The sequence below is a fragment of the Crinia signifera genome, chromosome 5 (assembly GCF_055691185.1).
Source record: "Crinia signifera chromosome 5, ASM5569118v1, whole genome shotgun sequence".
NCBI classification, from domain to species: Eukaryota; Metazoa; Chordata; class Amphibia; order Anura; family Myobatrachidae; genus Crinia; species Crinia signifera.
The window spans coordinates 279,487,355-279,510,927 of NC_139221.1; the positions used below are offsets into that span (position 1 = coordinate 279,487,355).

The following is a 23,573-nucleotide window of genomic DNA, read 5'->3' on the forward strand; positions in this document are numbered from 1 at the left end:
AGTGCAGTTACCCAAAAAATAGAATTCCCCCAAGAGTCCAACTTCTTCTGTTACTACTTGCCATGCCTCTCCCCTGTGCTTTACATTTATTTGAATGAAAATTTTCAGGCGGAGGAGGGGCATCGACAAGATCACTCTGTGTGATGCAAGTGTTGATTTGGAAAGTTTAGATTGTTGCTGGGTGATTGGAGACCCTGGGGATTTATTTACTAAAATAGGAGTTTTATTGAAGATGGGATGTTGCTATGGGCAACCAATCTAATTCTATTATGTTCTAGAAGATGCTGAATAAATAGATAGTAGATTCTGTTTGGCTGCCCATAGCAGGATCCCATCTCCAATAGACTCCCATCTTAGTAAATGAACCCCTGTAAGTCTTATTGCTTTAACCCCATGTAAGTGGCAATGTGTTTATTGCATTCCATATTTAATGCCACATAAGGTAGTTTATGACTTTGAGTGGATTTATTTCTTCTATAGCAGTTATGTCCAAACTGTGGCCCTCCAGCTGTTGTGAAACTACAAGTCCCATCATGCATTGCCACAGTTTTGCTCTTAGGGAATGCTAAAACTATGGCAAGGCATGATGGGACTTGTAGTTTCACAACAGCTGGAGGGCCACAGTTTGGACATGCCTGGTTTATAGTGTAGAAGGGAAGGTTATAAATCCCTCTTCCTTATAGTTGCAGGTAACGCTGAAGTTGTCACGTCTTTTCCTAGTAATGGATGACTTGGATTCCTGTGAAATGCAGTGTAATACCCTCATTATGGACTCAAGATATAAAGATGAAGCTACAATGGTAACTATAGGGTTGAAGGCTTTCAGCATAATTTAACTGCAAGTGTTTAATCTCAAAGCCTATAGAATACAAAACATAATCATTTGTAGCCATGTTAAGAAATCTAAAGCTGGGTACACACTATAAGATAATTGATGGTGATCCAATAGATGCTCCAGTCCAATAAGCTATTATAAGATCAGTGGGCAACCATACACAATGAGCAATTTCTTACTCTGTGTCTTTTTTTTTACCTCCTTAACAGGATGGGAGGTTGTGGATGAGATGGCACATGTAGCATACAGTGGGGCAGATGTACATTATGAACAGGGCCGTATGTGCCTTTATTTGTCAGGACTTGCTTTAGTGGTGAAGCAGGTTCCTGACGGTGACATGTATGATTAAGGACTTTGCCCAAAAAGGATTACAAAGAATAATGGTTCCCACTTTGCCACTTAATAAGGGTGTATACCTCAGAGCAGAGCTGGCAACAGAAATCTTGGGGCCCTGTACACTGGTATTTCCGGGGCCCCCCGCCCTTCAACCCTGTTCAGCGCTGTGAGGCAGCATAACCATTACACCGTCCGTACTGCCCTGTATATATAACACATGGTGGGGATAGAACCCATGACCTCAGCGCTGTGAGGCAGTATAACCAATACACCGTCCGTACTGCCTTGTGTATATATAACACATGGTGGGGATAGAACCCATGACCTGAGTGCTGTGAGGCAGTATAACCAATACTAAAAATGAAATTTTGAAGTATAATAGTATTACTGTACAAAACACATTATTCTGGATTTAAAAGGTAGGACTGAGATACATTGTTATATTCATACAGGCATGCTGGAGTATCATGCAGTCATATTCTAATTCTAAACATAATAGGAGGTGCTAATTTGCTGAGAGCCTGAGACTTTTAGTTCCACATAGCATAGGCATAGCAAAAAGAGAGAAAATCAGGGTTGCCGACCCTCCCGGAATTACCGGGAGGATCCCGAAAATAGGGTCCTCCTCCCGGCCCCCCGGAAAGGTGGGCAACCCTCCCGGATTCCGGGGGACCCCCACGCCACCCCCCGATTGCGGCGTCTTCCCCATACCTTTTGGATTGAAATCGTCAATCCGCGGGTGTCAGAGGAGGGGGCGGAGCTAAAATCGCGTAATTTTAGCTCCGCCCCTCCACAGAGATCCGTGTATTGGGGGTTTTAACATCCTGGGGCGGGGCTTAATGATGTAAAGCTAAAGCCCCGCCCCCCGACCTGCAGCTGGAAGTCTCCTCTCCGGGCTTCTCCCGGAGAGGAGACAGAAAAAGTCGGCAACGCTGGAGAAAATCCTTCCCTCCTAGTCAGTACCTACTGTATACCATAGAGGATCCGGGGGTGGGGGTGTTGGCAGGCTTTCACACTGGTTTTCTGGAATCTCACACGGGCACAGCCTCAGGCACAGTCAGCAGGCACCAGACGACTCCACAATGCCTATGGGGAGCTGAACACAGATAACAGATAATGCACTTGCGCAGTGCAGCCCGGAGACAGCCGACTCAGGCTCAACCTCCGAGCGCTGAGCGGCTGTCTGTGACGTAGACGGCGCGGCGCGGACACACACTGTGTCAATCACTGGCGCAGGCGAGTCGGGCGACGTTACAGCCGGAGAGAGACCCGGGGACGGAGCCGGCTGAGGCGGAGGGAGTCTGTGACTGTGAGTGTCAATCACCGCCAGCTGCCCGCGTGCCTGACAGCCTGACAGGGAGCTGAGGGGGCCGGCCAGCACAGAGTTTCACAAACACCACGCCACCAACGGGGATAATAGCAAACAGATGGGCCCTGGCCGGGCTCTGGGGCCCTTCAGATCGCCGGGGCCCTTCACACATGTCCCCTTTGACCCCCCCTGTCGCCGGGCCTGCCTCAGAGCACAGCAGCCCCCACACACATATGTGATATAGGATACATAGTATACAAGGGGGCTGATTCAGCAACAGTTGCAGTTTTGCTAAAAAAGGGAAAACTGCAACTGCTTTCTTTGGCATGGTGGGGGCTGTCCAGCACAGGGCAAGGACACCCAGCATGAAAATATCCTTCTGCTCCAAGGGAGGTTTCTGTCCTCCCTGAGCTCACCTTAGGACATTGGCATTACCGTTTGAGAGGTGTACTGACCACTTACAGTTATATACACATATACTGTAGTAACACACACTTACAGTTATACACACGTACAGTTATACACATACTTACAGTTGTATACACATATACTGTAGTAACACACACTTACAGTTGTACACACGTACAGTTATACACATACTTACAGTTATATACACCTATAGTAACACACACTTATACACACATACAGTTATACACACGTACAGTTACACACACTTACAGTTATATACAACTATAGCAACACACACTTACAGTTATACATACGTACAGTTATACACACGTACAGTTACACACACTTACAGTTATATACAACTATAGTAACACACACTTACAGTTATACACACGTACAGTTACACAAAAACTTACAGTTATACACACGTACAGTTGCAAACACAGTTACACACACAGCTATACAAATATACAGTTACACACGGTTAAACACGCTTACCCTTAGACACAAATGCACAGTGAAAACTTTGCCGGTTTGTGTACAGTATATTGTGTAATGTTGCACTACGCATGACCAGAAATCTGCCCGCACACCATGCAGCTTTGAAGATTTGCGTGATTCTCTCGTACATCTGCTTGCCCCCATAGAGGCGGGATGGCAGAGGAAGAGGCTAAGCTGAGTACTGTGTACATGTTCTCACAATGGCAAACCGGGACATAGATGCATGTACACCATCCCCATCATGGGCAGATAGTAATGCAGGATGGTGGTGATGGTTGCGCTCTACATAGCTGACCGATTCTCATTGGCTGCCATTTTGTTTTTTTGTTGCTCTTTTGGATGATTTAGTACTTAATGAAAAAAAAAATGATACATGATACACACTTGTTTCTGATGTATCAGGTGTTTTAGTGGAAGTGGAAATTTCTAATGTGTTTTTCTCAAGCTAAATAATTGTTTAACCCCTTCCCGACATTTGACGTATATATACGTCGTGGCCGGGATGTACTTCCCGACACATGACGTATATATACGTCATGACTTTAAACTGTCCCCGCGTCTGTAGACGCGGTGACAGTTTAAACATGTCTGCTGTCCCTGACAGCAGACATGTCCCTGCATGCCCAGGGGGGGCTGCGATGCCGCCCCCCCGTCGGCGATCGCTGTGATTGGCTGTTCAGTGTGAACAGCCATTCACAGCGTTTTCCTGTGTTACCGGCGAATCAGACGCTCGGTAACACAGGTGTCAATCACCGCCGGGCGTCAGGGGGCATGAGGGGGTCATCGGTGACGACGACACCTCACCCCACCTGCCCCCAAGGCTGTGATTGGCTCGTCGGACCGATGAGCCAATCACAGCCAAGGCGCGCCATTTAAACTAACGGTGACTGCGCTGCAGACGCCATTCCGGTCTGGAATAGCGTGCAGAGCGGTCACCGGCCACTCTGTCCTGCTATACATACCTGAACCTTGCCTTATACTTACCTGATCACCGCTGATCACCGCTGGTAGCGTGCTGCCAGCAGCTGGATGCTTCCTGGATCTTGTGACTTCCTGTGTGCTGCTGCTGCAGTGTCATAGAGTCACAGATAGTGATAGATAGTCAGAGATAGTCAGAGATAGTGAGAGATAGTGACAGAGAGTGATGGAGAGTGATAGAGAGTGCTATATTTTGTGTCTGCTGCACCCCCTTTTGTGCTGATCACTATATCTGAGCTGATCAGCAACTTTTTGGGGGTGCAGAGGTTTTTTTTTATATATATACACCTGTCAGTTGCACCAAAGGTTGTGCTGCCTGTGCAACTGACTGCTGCCCCCCCTGCTGCCCCCCCTTTTGTGCTGATTAGTTTAAATTAATTAATCAGCAACTTTTTGGGGGTCCAGGGGTTTTTTTTTTATATATATACCTGTCAGTTGCACCAAAGGTTGTGCTGCGTGTGCAACTGACTGCTGCCCCCCCTTTTGTGTTGATTAGTTTAAATTAATTAATCAGCAACTTTTTGGGGGTCCAGGTTTTTTTTTATATATATACCCTGTCAGGTTGCACCCACAGTTGTGTGCCTGCTGCCCCTCACTGCTAATCAGTGTTGCATCACTGCATCACTGATCTGCAGTTTTTTTTTTTTTTGGAGAGTGCAGTGGGGTTTTGTTTTTACACCCACGTGGGTGTCCTGTGGCCGCTGAGCGCTGATCAGTGACGTACAATCACTGAACAGCATTTTTGGCACAGGGATATAATTTTTTTTCTGCAGTTTTTTTCAATTTTTTTTTTTTTTTGGAGAGTGCTGTGGTGTATTTTTTTAAATTGTTTTTACACCCACGTTGCTTTTGTGGGTGTCCTGTGGCCGCTGATCAGTGACGTACATCACTGAACAACATTTTTGGCACAGGGTTGATATAATTTTTTTTCTGCAGTTTTTTTAAATTGTTTTTTTTTTTTGTTTTTACACCCACGTTGCCTTTGTGGGTGTCCTGTTGCCTTTGAGCGCTGTTCAGTGACGGTCGTTACTGACCAACATCTGTGCTCAATTTTTGGCGCAGGACCTTTTTTTTTTTTTAACCCCTTCAATTTTTTTTTTTTTTAACCCCTTCAATTTTTTTTTTTTTTATTGGGATCAAATTCCTGTATAAAGTATTTTTTTTTTCTGCACTACATACACACTACACACTACATTCCACCCGTGTTGAAATAAAGTTTGTACCCCCCATACACTATACACGTGTTGAAACATTACACTTACAGAAACACAAAAATAAAAATGGCATCCCAAATGGCATCCCAAATGTCATCCCAGTCCTCCAGAAGAATGTATTCAGCGGAGGAGGCATATGCCATGCTTGCCTCTGACTCTGACACAGCCAGTGAGGCAAGCGGGGAATTTGAAGGATTCGTCTTAAGCTCCTCTTCCTCCTCTGGTGATGAGGGACCCCCTCAAAGACGCCCCCGTAGAGCAGCTGAGACCCCCCCCAAATGATTGATCCCGTATGGACCCCACCACCAGACAATTTTGAGCCCCAGGTTCCTGAGTTTTTGGCCATCCCAGGAATCCAATTTGATAGTACAGGTCTCAGAGAAATTGACTTTTTCAAAAAAAAATTCTCTGATGATTTTATAAATTTAATGGTGGACCAAAGTAATTTATATGCCCAGCAGTTTATTGCTCAAAACCCCACGTCATCATTTGCTAGGTGGACCCCTGTAGATGCAGTAGAGATGATGACGTTTTGGGGTCTGGTGTTACATATGGGCATAGTAAAAAAAGCCAGAAATTAGGCAATATTGGAGTACAGATGTTCTGTACAGCACCCCATTTTACCGTATGGCCATGACTCGGACTCGTTTTGAAGCAATCCTTAAATTTATACATTACACCGATAATGCACAGTGCCCACCCAGAGATGATCCCACCTTTGACCGGCTATTCAAAGTCAGGCCGGTCATTGATAATTTCAGTGCCAAATTTGCAGAGATGTACATCCCTGACAGATTTATTTGTATCGACGAGTCCCTTATACATTTTAAAGGAAGGGTTAAATTCCGCCAGTACCTTCCCAGTAAGAGGGCAAGGTATGGCATAAAAATGTATAAACTGTGTGAAAGCACCTCAGGGTACACCCACAGGTTTAGGGTTTATGAAGGGAAGGATTCAAGAATTGAACCGCCAGAATGCCCCCCCTCCCTCGTAGGTGTTAGTGGAAAAATTGTCTGGGATTTAGTGCACCCCTTCCTGGATAAAGGTTATCACCTCTATGTGGATAACTTTTACACTAGCATCCCCCTGTTTAAGGCCCTTGGTTCAAGAGGTACAGCAGCTGGCGGTACTGTGCGCAAGAACCAAAGAGGCCTCCCAAAAACGCACATTGCCCAAGTACTGAGAAGGGGTGAAAGCAGGGGAATATGCACCGAAAATATGTTGTTGGTCAAATATAAGGACAAGAGGGATGTCCTTATACTGACAACAATTCATGGAGACAGTACCACCTCCATCCCTGTACGAGGTACCAGTACCCACACCTCAAAACCTAATTGTATCCTAGATTACAATAAGTACATGGGCGGAGTGGATCTTTCAGATCAGGTACTGAAGCCGTACAGTGCCCTGCGGAAAACAAAAATATGGTACAAGAAGCTGGCCGTGTATATCATCCAGATGGCACTGTATAACGCTTACGTGCTATTCCGTTCTACCAGCCAGAGGGGGACATTTATGCACTTTCAAGAGGAAGTCATAAAGGGCTTAATATTTGGGAACCAGCAGGCAGAGGGCCCCAGTACTTCTAGTACTGGCCCCCGTATTGTACCAGGGCAGCATTTTCCGAACGAAATCCCCTCCACTGCAAGAAAGGGCAGGACACAAAAAAGGTGCAAAGTTTGCTATAAAAAGGGAATAAGAAAGGAAACTATTTTCCACTGTGAAACTTGCCCCGACAAACCCGGCCTATGTATAAAGGAGTGTTTTAAAATATACCACACATCTATGGATTATGGTTCATCATTTCACCGTGCTTCGGGGGTCTTGCTAATGCCACATAGCACCCACCATTCATTCCACCAGAATCTGAGCTGCAAAATCCAAAAATCACTCCTTCCCTTCTGAGTCCTGCCATGCACCCAACTAGTATTTTTTGGTCACATATGAGGCACTGCCATACTCGGGAGAAATTGGGGCACATATTTTGGGGTGCTTTTTCTCCTTCATACCTTCTGAAAATGAAAAATTTTGAGCCAGAACTGCATTTTTGTGTAAAAAAATGTAATTTTTCATTTTCACTGCCCAGTTGTATCAAAATTGGTGAAACCCCTGGGGGTTTGAAATGTACACTATACCCCTAGATGAATTCCCTGAGGGGCGTAGTTTGCAAAATGGGGTCACTTGTGGGGGGGTTCCACTGTATTGGTGCTTTGGGGGTCTTGCTAATGCGACATAGCACCCACCAACATTCCACCAGAATCTGTGCTGCAAAATCCAAATATCACTCCTTCCCTTCTGAGTCCTGCCATTTTTTGGTCACACATGAGGCATTGCCGTACTCTGGAGAAATTGGGGCACAGATTTTGGGGTGCTTTGTCTCCTTCATTCCTTGTGAAAATGAAAAATTTTGAGCCAGAACTGCATTTTTGTGTAAAAAATTTAATTTTTCATTTTCACTGCCCAGTTGTATCAAAATTGGTGAAACCCCTGGGGGTTTGAAATGTACACTATACCCCTAGATGAATTCCCTGAGGGTGTAGTTTGCAAAATGGGGTCACTTGTGGGGGGGTTCCACTGTATTGGTGCTTCGGGGGTCTTGCTAATGCGACATAGCACCCACCAACATTCCACCAGAATCTGAGCTGCAAAATCCAAAAATCACTCCTTCCCTTCTGAGTCCTGCCATGCACCCAAATGGTATTTTTTGGTCACATATGAGGCATTGCCGTACTCGGGAGAAATTGGGGCACAGATTTTGGGGTGCTTTGTCTCCTTCATTCCTTGTGAAAATGAAAAATTTTGAGCCAGAACTGCATTTTTGTGTAAAAAATGTAATTTTTCATTTTCACTGCCCAGTTGTATCAAAATTGGTGAAACCCCTGGGGGTTTGAAATGTACACTATACCCCTAGATGAATTCCCTGAGGGGTGTAGTTTGCAAAATGGGGTCACTTGTGGGGGGGTTCCACTGTATTGGTGCTTTGGGGTTTTTTCTAATGCGACATAGCACCCACCAACATTCCACCAGAATCTGAGCTGCAAAATCCAAAAATCACTCCTTCCCTTATGAGTCCTGCCATGCACCCAAATGGTATTTTTTGGTCACATATGAGGCATTGCCGTACTCGGGAGAAATTGGGGCACAGATTTTGGGGTGCTTTGTCTCCTTCATTCCTTGTGAAAATGAAAAATTTTGAGCCAGAACTGCATTTTTGTGTAAAAAATTTAATTTTTCATTTTCACTGCCCAGTTGTATCAAAATTGGTGAAACCCCTGGGGGTTTGAAATGTACACTATACCCCTAGATGAATTCCCTGAGGGGTGTAGTTTGCAAAATGGGGTCACTTGTGGGGGGGTTCCACTGTATTGGTGCTTTGGGGGTCTTGCTAATGCGACATAGCACCCACCAACATTCCACCAGAATCTGAGCTGCAAAATCCAAAAATCACTCCCTCCCTTCTGAGTCCTGCCATGCACCCAAATGGTATTTTTTGGTCACATGTGAGGCATTGCCGTACTCGGGAGAAATTGGGGCACAGATTTTGGGGTGCTTTGTCTCCTTCATTCCTTATGAAAATGAAAAATTGTGAGCCAGAACTGCATTTTTGTGTAAAAAATTTAATTTTTCATTTGCACAGCCCAGTTGTATCAAAATTGGTGAAACCCCTGGGGGTTTGAAATGTACACTATACCCCTAGATGAATTCCCTGAGGGGTGTAGTTTGCAAAATGGGGTCACTTGTGGGGGGGTTCCACTGTATTGGTGCTTCGGGGGTCTTGCTAATGCGACATAGCACCCACCAACATTCCACCAGAATCTGAGCTGCAAAATCCAAATATCACTCCTTCCCTTCTGAGTCCTGCCATGCACCCAACTGGAATTTTTTGGTCACATATGAGGCATTGCCGTACTCGGGAGAAATTGGGGCACAGATTTTGGGGTGCTTTGTCTCCTTCATTCCTTGTGAAAATGAAAAATTTTGAGCCAGAACTGCATTTTTGTGTAAAAAATGTAATTTTTCATTTGCACAGCCCAGTTGTATCAAAATTGGTGAAACCCCTGGGGGTTTGAAATGTACACTATACCCCTAGATGAATTCCCTGAGGGGTGTAGTTTGCAAAATGGGGTCACTTGTGGGGGGGTTCCTAACTTTTAGCATCTTATGGTGCCTAAAAAATAATCTCATAAAAAGGAGGCTCCAAAATCAAGTAGGTGCTCCTTCTATTATGAAGCCTGTGGTTTGGTCAACGTGCACACTAGGGCCACATATAGGATATTTATGAAAACAAAAGAATTGGGGGAATCAATTTTTAGTCACATTTCTCTAGTAAAATCTACTGTGTTCTTTAGAAAAATGTATTAAAATTGCAAATCTGCAAAAAAAATGAAATTTTGAAATTTCACCTACACTTTGTTTTAATTCCTGTGAAACACCTAAAGGGTTAACAAACTTCCAAAATGCTGTTTTGAATACTGTGAGGGGTGCAGTTTTTGAAATGGCATCATTTATGGGGGTGTCTCACATACAAGTCCCTCAAAGGCACATCAGAACTGAACTGGTCCCTAAAAAAATCAGTGTTTGAAATTTTCTTGAAAATTTGAGAATTTGCTATTCATATTTTAAGCCTCCTAGTGTCCAAAAAAATTAAAAGGAGGTTGAAATAATGATGGAAACATAAAGTAGACATATGGTCTATGTTAGTTATTAACTATTTTGAGTGGTATGATTATTTGTCTCACAAGCAGAAAATTTAACATTTTGAAAATCGCTAAATTTTCCATTTTTTTACGACATTTTGGTATTTTTCACAAAAAAACACAGACTGTATCGACCAAAATTTACCACTAACTTGAAGTACAATGTGTCACGAGAAAACAATCTCAAAATCACTGGGATAAGTAAAAGCAAAAAAAAGTTATACCCACTTAAGTGATACATGTCAGATTTGAAAAAAATGGCTCTGTCAGGAAGGCAAAAACTGGCTGCGTCAGGAAGAGGTTAAAAGCATGAAAACAAATGGCAGGTGCGAGTGGGTGAGTAGTTGCATCCAGTTTAGCAACAGGTCTGACTTTTATTATATCTATAGTTTATTCTGATTTTTTTTTCTGCTAGATGATGGCAGATATCATGTTTCGGAAACAGGAATATGAGAAAGCTATAGAACATTTTCATCAGGTTCTCAAAAAGACACCAGGTAAGGTTATATCCAGTACTATTTTTCTGGAAAAATAGGTCCAGGAACTCCAGGTCTCGGGGTGGATCAATTAAATAAAAAATAATATATATAATAAAGAGATGGAGGGAGAGATAGATGTACATATTGTATTTAGAAACAAAGGCACTCCCAGGTGACTTTAAAATAAAACTTATCTTATGGAAAGTACATTTTTAGTTCCTGATGATGTCATATTTAATTAGAGGTTCAGGAACTGAGTTCCTGCTGAAAAATAGCACTAGTTATATCTGTCTAGTGTCCGTGAGTCTCCAAAACACTGCCAGCTGCTGGCAGAGAGTGAAACACATGCACAAACACAGAAGGTAGCAGACTAGATTTCAAAGCTTTTGCTTCGAGTGGGCTTACTAGTGTGTATGTCTGTGTGTGTGTGTGTGTATATATATATATATATATATATATATATATATATATAAATATTATTATTAATTAGACAATTTAATGCAAAAAAGTGTACGTTCTGTATATTGCATGAGTAATACATCATCAAGGTACATGCTAATAATTAATTTATTTGTAAATCAGATGCAGAATTACACACATTTCTATGATTCTTCAGGTGGTTGCATGAAGTATGTTTTTATGTAGTTAATGCATATTTGTATGTGACATGTCGGATGTTTGTTCCGGTTGATCATACAAATATGCATTAACTACATAAATAATATATACTTTATGCAACCACCTGTAGAATACTAGGAATCTGTTTTATTCTGCATCTGATTTTAATATAATATCATTTTGTCCGATGACATAGTTACATAGTAGTTGAGGATGAAAAAAGACTGTAGTCCATCAAGTTCAATCTATATATGATCTCCTGCTGTGTAATAACCTGGATGACGTTACTGCCAATCTGTTATAAACTAGATCCACCATAGTGCATTATGAGTAATAGTTATATCCCTGTATAATTTCTTCTGCTGAAAATGTGTATAACCCATTGTTACACGTATCTGAAGTGTCTGCCATCACAACCTTCTCTGGCAGAGTATTCCATATCTTAACTGCCCTTACTGTAAAGAAACCTTGCCTTCACTCCTCTAACCTTAGGAGGGGAACGCATGTACAGATCTTTTGGTAAACAAATCATCTGATAGATCACTGTATTGACCGTTTATGTACTTATATATAATGATTATATTTCCAATTCATTCGACACGTCATCCGATAACTGCGTGCTCCTCTGAATCAGACCCTTAGTTCCGTGATGTCTTGATATAATATATCCCTCTTTTATGAAGCTATTACGTAGTAACATAGCTTAGAAAATGGCTACATGTGTAGGCCCCATTACTTCAGTCAAAATCTAGAATGTCTAATTTAATGTCGCTTATAGAAGGTGCATGTGTTCTTTTAAAAGCCCATACCTTTCCAAGATTCTGGTTCCTATGTGAGTTCCAGGGAAGAACTAACAATTATGCCATCCAACTCAGCTACGCCTTAGGACAGTGATGCGGGATAGCTGTGACATTGGCCCTTATTCTGATCTCGGCGGTACGGCCCGCGTGCGGCCGTACCGCCGATGTTTTCACTCTGCACATGCGCAGAGGTCACTCTGCGCATGTGCAGGCGAAATCGCCGCACAAAAAATGTATACGCCGCAAAGGGGGCGTATAGGGGCGTGAGGGGCTTAATAGCCTCATCACCCTATGCATACGCCCAGCGTTTCATGGGCGTTCCCATGCAAACGCGGGGCGTATGCATGGTAATGAGGCTATGACGCCAGTGATGGGGGCGGAAAGCTGACATCGCCGGATGTCAGCTCTCCGCCCCCATACAAGCTTTCACACGGACGATTGTCCGTGTGGTCTAAGCTTGCGGGAGCTGGTGGAGCGTGCGGCCCTGCCTTCGATGGTCGCCGACCATCGAATGCAGGGGGCAGCTCCCACCATGGTGGAGGCGTACGCCCCACCATTTTCATGCGGATCGCCAGCCGTCCGCGTACGGACGGCCGTGGCGATCCGTATTGTAGGCGGGGATTGGTTTGTGCGGCCGGAGCAACGTATGCGGCTCCGGCCGCACAGATCAGAATAAGGGCCATTGTCTCTTTACTTGAGGCCTGCACCTCCACCTTAGGCCTGGACCTCTAACTGAGGCCTGCCCTCTCTGTGCCTTTCCTGTGACTCTGGTCTACTTCATTAGGCTTAAGGTGCCCATACACTAGTAAGATTTATCTTCAGATCTGGCTGGTTGGAACAAAAACATGGTTATGGATCAGTGACAGTTTGTTAGTTTTCCAGCATTTCCAAGCAAATGGCCAACTGTAATTTGCTCTCATCCATAACCAGGTTTTTGTTCCAACCAGACAGATCTGCAGATAAATCTGCGTGTGTATGGCCACCTTTAGACTGGCATTTTGCCAGGAACTACAGGGGAAATCCTGTACAAATACTTTTTGGAACAGAATTCATCATGACCATACAGTGACAACTGTGTCCTGTCTTATAACCCAGTGTGTTTTTCCATTCCAGATAACTTTACAGCGCTGAGTAAATTTATTGACCTACTAAGGAGAAGTGGGAAACTTGAGGAAGCTACAGAGTTCTTTGATTTGGCGCATGCAAATTCCTCAAAAAATGCGCTGGAACCTGGATATAATTACTGTAAAGGCCTTTTTAGCTGGTAAATAAACTGTATAATGCAATTTTGCACTAATGTTTCTTGATGTTATAATGTGTGTGTATATATATATATATATATATATGTGTACTTTTTTATCTATCCTCAAATTGTCCCAAACTGCTGCACTTGAGGTGTGACCAAAACGCGCAAAGTCACACAATGCAAAAGTTGTAACCATGCTGAGGACATAACATACAGTCACTTACACTGTAGAGTTGAAAATTTGTATTTATTTGTGTCACATTATTATTCCCTTACTGTGCATGAGCACACAATGATGATTGTGTCTGTTTGTAGAATTGGTTTGCTTCTTATGTTTATGTCTCTCTATTCTTAAAGAAGCAGAACATGGTAAGAATAAGGGGGCAATTGCAGTACAATCAGTGGTGTAGCTAGGTGCCACGGTGCCCGGAGCAAGGTCACGTTTTGCGCGCCCCCCCCCCCAGATTTGTAGTAGGCGGGGCTCTTGCGTGGCAAAAGGGGGCATGGCCTAACATTATACCACACACCGGTATGCCCATTGCACATTTTAGCGAAGTTTTTAATACCCATTACACATAAAGCCACATGCCTTAATGCCAATGCCACATAAGGCCACACATGATGCCCATTACTTTCTATATACCCAGGGGCGGATTTAGGGATGAGGGCGCCCCTAGGCACAACAATAATGTTTACTAAGTAGGACAGTTTATAGGGGCAGTATCTGCATGTCCTATCCATTTACACTCTATTTAAGATGGAATATAGTACAGTACAGTGGATATTTTGCAGTTATTGGTACATTTTGGGCTGACAGTACTATCACAGGCATCCAAGTGCCACCCCCAAACATGTGCCGCCCCTAGGCACGTGCCTCACGTGCCTAATGGGAAATTCGGCTCTGTATATACCATTAAATGAACCATAACGCCCATTACACATTTGACACATAAGTGTCACTTACCTACATGCTCATTGCTGGGAACTTCATGCTCTATGCCAGGGGCTTCATGCTCGTTGCCAAGGGGGACTGAAATTGCTTGATGCCAAGGGGGACTGAAGTTGCTCTTTGCCAAGGGGAACTGACGTTGCTCGTTGCCAATGGGGGACTGACATTGCTTGTTGATAGCTCCCGGTGATCCTATCAGCAGAGGTGAAGTAATATCTAATAGGATAGCTCCCAGTGATTCTGTCAGCAGCGGTGAAGTAATATCTAATAGGATACCTCCCGGTGATTCTGTCAGCAGCGGTGAAGTAATATCTAATAGCATAGCTCCCGGTGATTCTGTCAGCAGCGGTGAAGTAATAACTCATAGGATAGCTCCCGGTGATTCTGTCAGCAGCGGTGAAGTAATATTTAATAGGATAGCTCCCACTGATCCTATCAGCAGAGGTTAAGTAATATCTAATAGGATAGATCCCGGTGATTCTGTCAGCAGTGGTGAAGTAATATCTAATAGGATAGCTCCCGCTGATTCTGTCAGCAGCGGTGAAGTAATATCTAATAGGATAGCTCCGGCTGATTCTGTCAGCAGCTGTGAAGTAATATCTAATAGGATAGCTCCCAGTGATCCTATCAGCAGAGGTGAAGTAATATCTAATAGGATAGCTCCTGGTGATTCTGTCAGCAGCGGTGAAGTAATATCTAATAGGATAGCTCCCGGTGATTCTGTCAGCAGCGGTGAAGTAATATCTAATAGGATAGCTCCCGGTGATTCTATCAGCAGCGGTGAAGTAATATCTAATAGGATAGCTCCCACTGATTCTGTCAGCAGCGGTGATGTAATATCTAATAGGATAGCTCCCAGTGATCCTATCAGCAGAGGTGAAGTAATATCTAATAGGATAGCTCCTGGTGATTCTGTCAGCAGCGGTGAAGTAATATCTAATAGGATAGCTCCCGGTGATTCTGTCAGCAGCGGTGAAGTAATATCTAATAGGATAGCTCCTGGTGATTCTATCAGCAGCGGTGAAGTAATACCTAATAGGATAGCTCCCACTGATTCTGTCAGCAGCGGTGATGTAATATCTAATAGGATAGCTCCTGGTGATCCTATCAGCAGAGGTGAAGTAATATCTAATAGCATAGCTCCCGGTGATTCTGTCAGCAGCGGTGAAGTAATAACTCATAGGATAGCTCCCGGTGATTCTGTCAGCAGCGGTGAAGTAATATTTAATAGGATAGCTCCCACTGATCCTATCAGCAGAGGTTAAGTAATATCTAATAGGATAGATCCCGGTGATTCTGTCAGCAGTGGTGAAGTAATATCTAATAGGATAGCTCCCGCTGATTCTGTCAGCAGCGGTGAAGTAATATCTAATAGGATAGCTCCGGCTGATTCTGTCAGCAGCGGTGAAGTAATATCTAATAGGATAGCTCCCAGTGATCCTATCAGCAGAGGTGAAGTAATATCTAATAGGATAGCTCCTGGTGATTCTGTCAGCAGCGGTGAAGTAATATCTAATAGGATAGCTCCCGGTGATTCTGTCAGCAGCGGTGAAGTAATATCTAATAGGATAGCTCCCGGTGATTCTATCAGCAGCGGTGAAGTAATATCTAATAGGATAGCTCCCACTGATTCTGTCAGCAGCGGTGATGTAATATCTAATAGGATAGCTCCCAGTGATCCTATCAGCAGAGGTGAAGTAATATCTAATAGGATAGCTCCTGGTGATTCTGTCAGCAGCGGTGAAGTAATATCTAATAGGATAGCTCCCGGTGATTCTGTCAGCAGCGGTGAAGTAATATCTAATAGGATAGCTCCTGGTGATTCTATCAGCAGCGGTGAAGTAATATCTAATAGGATAGCTCCCACTGATTCTGTCAGCAGCGGTGATGTAATATCTAATAGGATAGCTCCCGGTGATCCTATCAGCAGAGGTGAAGTAATATCTAATAGGATAGCTTCCGATGATTCTGTCAGCAGCGGTGAAGTAATATCTAATAGGATAGCTCCCAGTGATCCTATCAGCAGAGGTGAAGTAATATCTAATAGGATAGCTTCCGATGATTGTCAGCAGCGGTGAAGTAATATCTAATAGGATAGCTCCCGGTGATTCTGTCAGCAGCGGTGAAGTAATATCTAATAGGATTGCTCCCGATGATCCTATCAGCAGAGGTGAAGTAATATCTAATAGGATTGCTCCCGATGATCCTATCAGCAGAGGTGAAGTACTGCAGCTAATAGGATGCCCCTAAGAGGCAAACTTCCCTCCTATAAGCTAGAATAGATGCATATTGAAAATTAATAATTGTCCTTATTCACTTCATTTCTATTGCAGGCACATAGGACAGCCTAACGAGGCACTGAAATACTTTAATTTGGCTCGCAAAGACAGTGACTGGGGCCAACAGGCAATCACAAATATGATTCAGATCTGTCTAAACCCAGACAATGAGATTGTGGGTGGGGAGGTGTTTGACAGCCTGGATGTGGATGACAGGTAGGTAACATGTATTCTGTATTACTATAGTACCTCACTCCTTATGTAGTATATTGTATGGTAGTGGGGCTTGGCAGTACTTTAGAACATGCAGAGGAATTTGTAGTGGATACTAATTACTCGGGCATGTGCTTGTTGAACGTGCCCGGGTCTGCTGCTGGGTGTAATTGTTGCCACAATGCATTCACACAAGGCAGAAGTTTACCAGCAGCAAGAAGAATAAGGACACATTGGTAACCACTGTATTGTTTCACATGTACATTATTTTAGTGCTAATTCAGAGTTGGGCATAAATGCAAATTATAGACTTTATCAGCTGTAACTTGCCTATTATGTTGTGACTATGCACGCAGAGGCAGAACTACCATGGGTGTAGAAGGTGCGGAGCACTGGGGTCCCTAAGAACTAAGGAGCCCACTGCCGACCCCTTGCCACCCACTGTTTTTCCTTTCACATTCTGCCTCTCCCTGTTTTACATATTGTGCATTTCGGTTGGGGGGAAGGGCAGCCAGGAAAATAATATTTTTGCACCTGGGCTCACCACTCACAATTCTGCCACTGTATGCATGTCTTTGTCAGGTGACTTGACATAACATGGGGGGGGGGGGCACTGGGGGTTAGCATGCAGACATGGCCAAGGTACAATAAGGGTATGGTTTGGGTGTTTGCTTTTGAATTGTGACACGGTCGTGTTAGCCTGCAGGGGTCTGACTTGCAGGTGCTAAGACCACACTGTGTAAGTTGCACACTGATGATGATTGACAGCCTGCATCTGATTGGACGGAAGTTTCTCAAGTACACCTATCTATGCAAGTATCAGAAAACGGCTACAAAGCTTTAATAAGTCAAAATACACAGCACTGAAGAGTAATGGGCCCCACACACATGCCGATGTGTGTAGGGCGACCTAGCTGTGCTATGTCGGCCATTCTGCTCAGCACACAGAGCAGACAGCCCACACACAGAGCGAGCTGTCAGCTCTGTGTGCTAAGCGAGCAGACAGCGCCAGTGTTCTCCGGTGGGAGAACCTTGCCAATGCCGATTCTGATTGACACTGTTCATCAATCTCGGCCAGCGACAAAGACGCGCGGGGACGCGCATTGCTGTCGATATAGTCCCCACACACACCGATCTGAGGGCATTTTCTAAGCGACTTTGCCGAACTAAGCAAAATCGCTTAGAAAATGCCTTAATATCGGCATGTGTGTAGGCTGTATTAGTTTACACAGATAAAGTATGAGGCATTATCTGGTGGGAAGAGGAAGGCTCCACATTTGTTTATGTGTTGCTATGGAAATGAAAAATCTATATATGCATCTACAGTAGATAGCAATTCAGATGCTTCTGCGCTTGGTTCTTTATTATCCGCATTATTCAATGAAATGTATAATGTTACAGTGAAGCCATGCCTTCAGTCATACTCTGGTGCATGTATACCAGGTACATGAAGGGGAGGGACCTTCATACAGTACTTGCGTATGTGTCCAACTCTGAATAAATTGTAAAAATGTGCAGTTTGCGTTTCCATTGCTGTCCACCTCAGAATAAGCCCTGGATATGTAAGGCAGTGAAAAGGAATAGTGTTCAACCTTGATCCATGTGTGATTCAGTCTCTCAGAGGACCGGAGGGATTCGGAGAAGGCCGGTGTTCGTACAGCTCAGAAATTGCTGAAGGAGTTTCACCCCCGCTCCGTACATGGACAGAACCAGCTCACAATGTTGCAAAGCTACTGCCTGATGGCTACCAGAGACAAAGCCAGTGTGGAAGCTGCCCTCAGTACATTCACTGAAATGGCTAACACTGAGGTAATATATGTGCTTGGACATATTTACAATATAAATAAATGTATCTAAGTATTTATCATTTTCTAACATGTTGCTAAATATGATGATTAATTGAATGGTTTCCTTAATTAAATGTAACTAAACCATGTAAATACTCCTCTTACGCTATATTGCATTAAGGAGGTTATTCTGGTTGACTCGCAAGGCTACGAATGTCCCCCAGACATCGCCGGCTGCCCGCACGGCCGCCCACCCCTCGCATGCCGCGATCACCTGCACAGCTGCGAATTACATCCATTCGCAGCCTTGGGTGCGGGGGAGAAATCGTTCGATTGTCGGCATCCATTGAATGATTTCTCCAGCGCTCGCATATCTGAGAAATCCTGTGTGGGAAGCGGAATGTCAGCTGCCCGCCCCCCCCCCCTCACTGTCTGGGAATTACCATGAGAATGACCAGTGTTTTTATGGGAACGCCCATGAAACGCTGGCCATTCCCATGGGCGAATCTGCCGCCCCCGCCAGCACTGTTGTGTGCGGCTGCACATGCGCATAACTGACTATGCGCATGCGCAGTCACGAAAAATTATGTCCCCCTATGCGAGGGAACAATTAAACAAGAATCACCCCCTAAGTTTTTGTTCTTCATGAGTTACTTTGTCTTATGTTCTATATATACTGTAGTTCATGTTGCTATTCAACGGAAAGTAGATAATGGAGGCTAAAAGAGAATCTACCTTCTTCCCTCTACTAAATGAATGATGCCATAGACTTCCAGGGAGTTAAAGGAACATACACACTTGACGATTTGCTCAATGAGCGATATTATCAAGTACATGACCTAGAACTTCCAGCAAATTATATCATTCAGTGACGCCACCGGGTCCCTGCTCCATACATGTAGACTTGAGTGGGAATGTGCATTGTTTGTTGCGTACACAGTGGGTGCATTTATGAACGATGTCAATCAGAAGGGCAATAATGAAGAATATATCTTTATTATAATCACCCAGTGATATCATGCCTCTATTCTACCAGCTTCACGTCGACCTGTCTGAGGCACGTTTCAGAGAACTGGCCCATGGCATTTTGCTTCTTTTACATGAGTGATCTCTGCTGTCCGACTGTGTACAGAGACATATTATATATACATATATATGAGAGGGAGTCTGCCATCTAGTTATCCCCACAATTCTGTTAACTGGGGGAGAGTAGTAATATGGGACTGATGTTTCAAGCAGTGGAGAACTGGACCAGTGAAGAAGTTGCCCATCGCAACCAATCAGCATATACCTGTTTATAGTATGTACTTGTTAAATGCTTCCTCAAACCTAATTGGCTGCTATGGATAATGTCTAGACTCCACCTCCCTACTCTTGTCACTGCTTCATACATAAAACCCCTTTGTCCCCATTACTATTTGCCTTGGCCCTGGAGCCTTTAGCCATAGCCCTTAGAGCATCCCCTACATATACCGGAATCAGAGTTGGAGGCGAGGAGGCCAAATTGGCCCTCTTCGCTGACGACATGTTAGTCTTCGTATCGAATCCAAAAGAGGCCATTCCCGAGATAGTATCCCTAATAGAGCAGTTTGGATCGTTCTCAGGATTTAGAGTCAACTATAACAAATCCGAACTGATGATTCTTCCAGGCCCCCAAAATTCGCCCATCATGGATTCCCCATTGGCCCAATTTACCATAGTAAGGCATACAATGAAATATCTAGGCATACGTATACCCCACTCTGTGTCCGAGATCTACTCGGTTAACTTCCGTCCGGTGATAGCGGAGATATCAGCACTCCTTCACAGATGGACCTCCCTCCCCCTTTCGACGATGGGACGGGCAGCAGTCATTAAAAGTATTGTGTTCCCCAAACTAGCATACCTACTCCAAATGATACCATTATCCCTCTCCAGACAAGACTGCGTCATCGTCAAAACAGTCTTCTCTAAATTTTTATGGGCGGGCAAAAAACCGAAAGTTGCTTATGCAAAACTACAGCTTCCCAGATCTGAGGGAGGGCTCAATATCCCAGACCCTGCAACATTCAGCAGGGCAGTTTGTTTCAGATATATAAAGGATTGGTTCTGGCTGCACTCAGTATTTACTAACCGCGCCCTCGAAGAAGCATTGTTCGCCCCATACTCACCAACAGCACTAATACACACACCTAGGAAGATGATTAGGCAAGACATACTAGACAATATTTTATTTAAAGATACACACAAAGCATGGTTATACACAAATAAGGCATTGAAAAGATCCCCCCAGGTCTCTCGCTTTATCACTTTATGGGGCAACCCAAGGTTTACCCCTGGACTGGACAACCCTCAGTTCTTGGTCTGGAGGAAGGCTGGCTTGGCGGCAATCAGGGATGTATACGATCCGGGTGGACATCTCATGTCTTTCGCGGACCTGAGAGAAAAATATAAATTACCACAAACCCATTTTTACATGTTCCTACAAACAAGGCATATGATTCAGTCCCTCCCTCCGGCTGGTCCGGAAGGGGCAGAGACTGACCCAATCACCACCATCATGACACTGGCTCACACTGGGACTTATAGACTGAGATACTATTATGTAGAGGCGGGGGTCACAGATGGGGCGAAAAAAGGGAATAGAACATTGATGGCCTGGAAATCGGAGATACCTTCGATCCCAGAGTCTACGGAGGTCTTGAAGCACTGCCAACAGACCATGAAATATCTCCATTCAGCATCCCTCCAGGAGGTGCACTGGAAAGTAATACACAGGGCGTACGTAGCCACAATACAGAGGGCACATATGCTACCTGGGGAGCCAGACTCCTGCGTCAAATGTGGTCAGAGGCGAGCCACCTTTTTCCACAACCTTTGGCAGTGCGGCAGGATAGCCACATATTGGAATAGACTGATTGCATTTATAAACAGTACATTTCGGTTAAAAATAGCAAAAAACCCTACAGCCTGCTTGCTACTGGTAATGGGAGAGTGGGACTGGGGGGGAAGGAAAAAAGCTTTGTTACCAGTCATAACAGTGATTTTGGGAATAGCAAAGAGGCTAATTATGAAATATTGGATTAAAAAATCAGTACCCTCCATACTGGAAACGAAAACCACGATCTTAAATACTTTATATATGGAACGACAAGCCACAATACCCGATGTTGAGACTGGTGTCACAAGGTTTTATAAAAAATGGGGGCCATATATCGAGACCCTGCCTAGTACCATTCAAACACAAATTCTGAGTCTATATGAAAACACCTCATGGTATTTAATACGTCAGTTAGGTCCCATGTGATCAGTTCATCTAATCACTACAGTTGAGGAAAAGGGTGTTGGCAACCCCTATGTAAAATGTAATAGCATCACTAGACTACCTGTTAGGAAGTAGACATAGTTATCTCAATACCTACCCTTCCCCGTACCTTTCCTTTGTCTTGTCCTGTCCGTTTGAGTTTATACATTTAATTAGATTGATGGTGTAAAACCAATTATGACGTATTGGCGGTGTACTTGAATTAAAAATCAAAGGGAGGAAAAAAAAAAATAATAATTATATAAATACAGCCTAAACTAAGGCTGACAAAATAACTGTTTGTACTAATTGAAACGAACCCACCATGTAAATGTTCTACACACTGCCTACAGTATTATATAATCGCTTGTTTTTCTTTTTACGTTTCTGTATGTATGTATTTTACTGGAAAAAAAAAAATGAAAATAGGATCACCCTGCGAGGTATATCTATGTCTAACAAGGAGTGAGTTGTCGCCTTGACTTGGAAACAATATATTGTACTATGTGATCATTTCAATAAAATGTTTTTGAAAAAAAAAAACCCCTTTGTCCCTAAGGTTGATGCGTGTTTTACCACTTTTGCTTGCAGAAAGAGAACGTCTCGGCTCTTCTGGCAGTTTCCCAAGCTTTCATGATTCTCAAGCAAACGCCGCGAGCAAGGAACCAGCTAAAGCGCCTGTCCAAAGCTCACTGGACCTTGGAAGATGCTGATGATCTTGAGAAGAGCTGGTTGCTGCTTGCTGATGTGTATATTAAATCAGGAAAATATGACATTGCAACGGACTTGCTGAAGCGCTGCCTTAAATACAACAAGGTAGGAAGGATGAGAGAAATACACACATCATACTATTCACCAGACTGTTCTATTCATTTCTACAATGCATTAATCCCCATCAGTGTTCCCTCTAATGCAGGGTTTCCAATACTCAGTCCTCATGGCCTCTAATTCTGACTCCAAATCATTTAAATAGCTGCCTTACCATTTCTCTTATGCTGGTTTTCAGCTCAGAAGTAGAAGAACTTCCAGAAAAGTGCTCTGGTGATCTCTGGTCATTGACCTCGAAGTTGTGAGAAGCCCCCCTGCCAAGAGTAGGTGGCCCTTCCCGGGCACTGACCTGGGTAGCCTGCGATGTGTATGGTGTGGCCAGAGTCATTTGACATACAGAGAACTGAATCAGCTAAAAACATCCAGAGAGCTGGATCACCAGCGCTTGGCGATCTCCGAGCATTGGCAAAAAGCTGGTAAAAATGGTGGGGCATGTCGCAAATATCAGATATATCAGTAGTCCCTCCTTCATAGGTTTAGGTGCCACTTAATATTTTGAGTCTGTCTCTCAAAAATGGGTATTTTTTGAGTGATGTGCTGTAAAGATGAAGCAAGCAGGCAGCAGGGACCTCAGAGAATTATGAGACGTGGATGCATAGGAGACTAAGATCTTCATAGCTTTGTCAGGGAAAAAAATACTTTTCGAGGTACTTGTTTCCTAGCACGGCCACCACGATTTCTATCGTGGTGGTCGTGTCGGAAAAAATCGTGTCGGTCGCGTCGGGTGCATACCAAAACGCACACGACGCGACCGACGTGATGTACCCGATTTCTCCATAGGCTTCAATGTTAAAATAATTTAACATTGAAGCC

At 43.9% G+C, this 23,573-nt stretch overlaps 1 protein-coding gene across 1 annotated transcript in view; it reads left to right on the forward strand.

Annotated features, from left to right (window-relative positions):
• Positions 1–23,573, forward strand: part of TTC21A (tetratricopeptide repeat domain 21A) — a 70,532-nt gene that overhangs the window by 39,666 nt on the left and 7,293 nt on the right. Inside the window, exons 21-26 of the mRNA XM_083189083.1 lie at positions 684–800; positions 10,694–10,775; positions 13,289–13,439; positions 16,704–16,865; positions 18,476–18,671; positions 22,524–22,748. Of these exons, the coding sequence (XP_083045209.1) occupies positions 684–800; positions 10,694–10,775; positions 13,289–13,439; positions 16,704–16,865; positions 18,476–18,671; positions 22,524–22,748 (933 nt within the window). The remainder of the gene's footprint in view (positions 1–683; positions 801–10,693; positions 10,776–13,288; positions 13,440–16,703; positions 16,866–18,475; positions 18,672–22,523; positions 22,749–23,573) is intronic.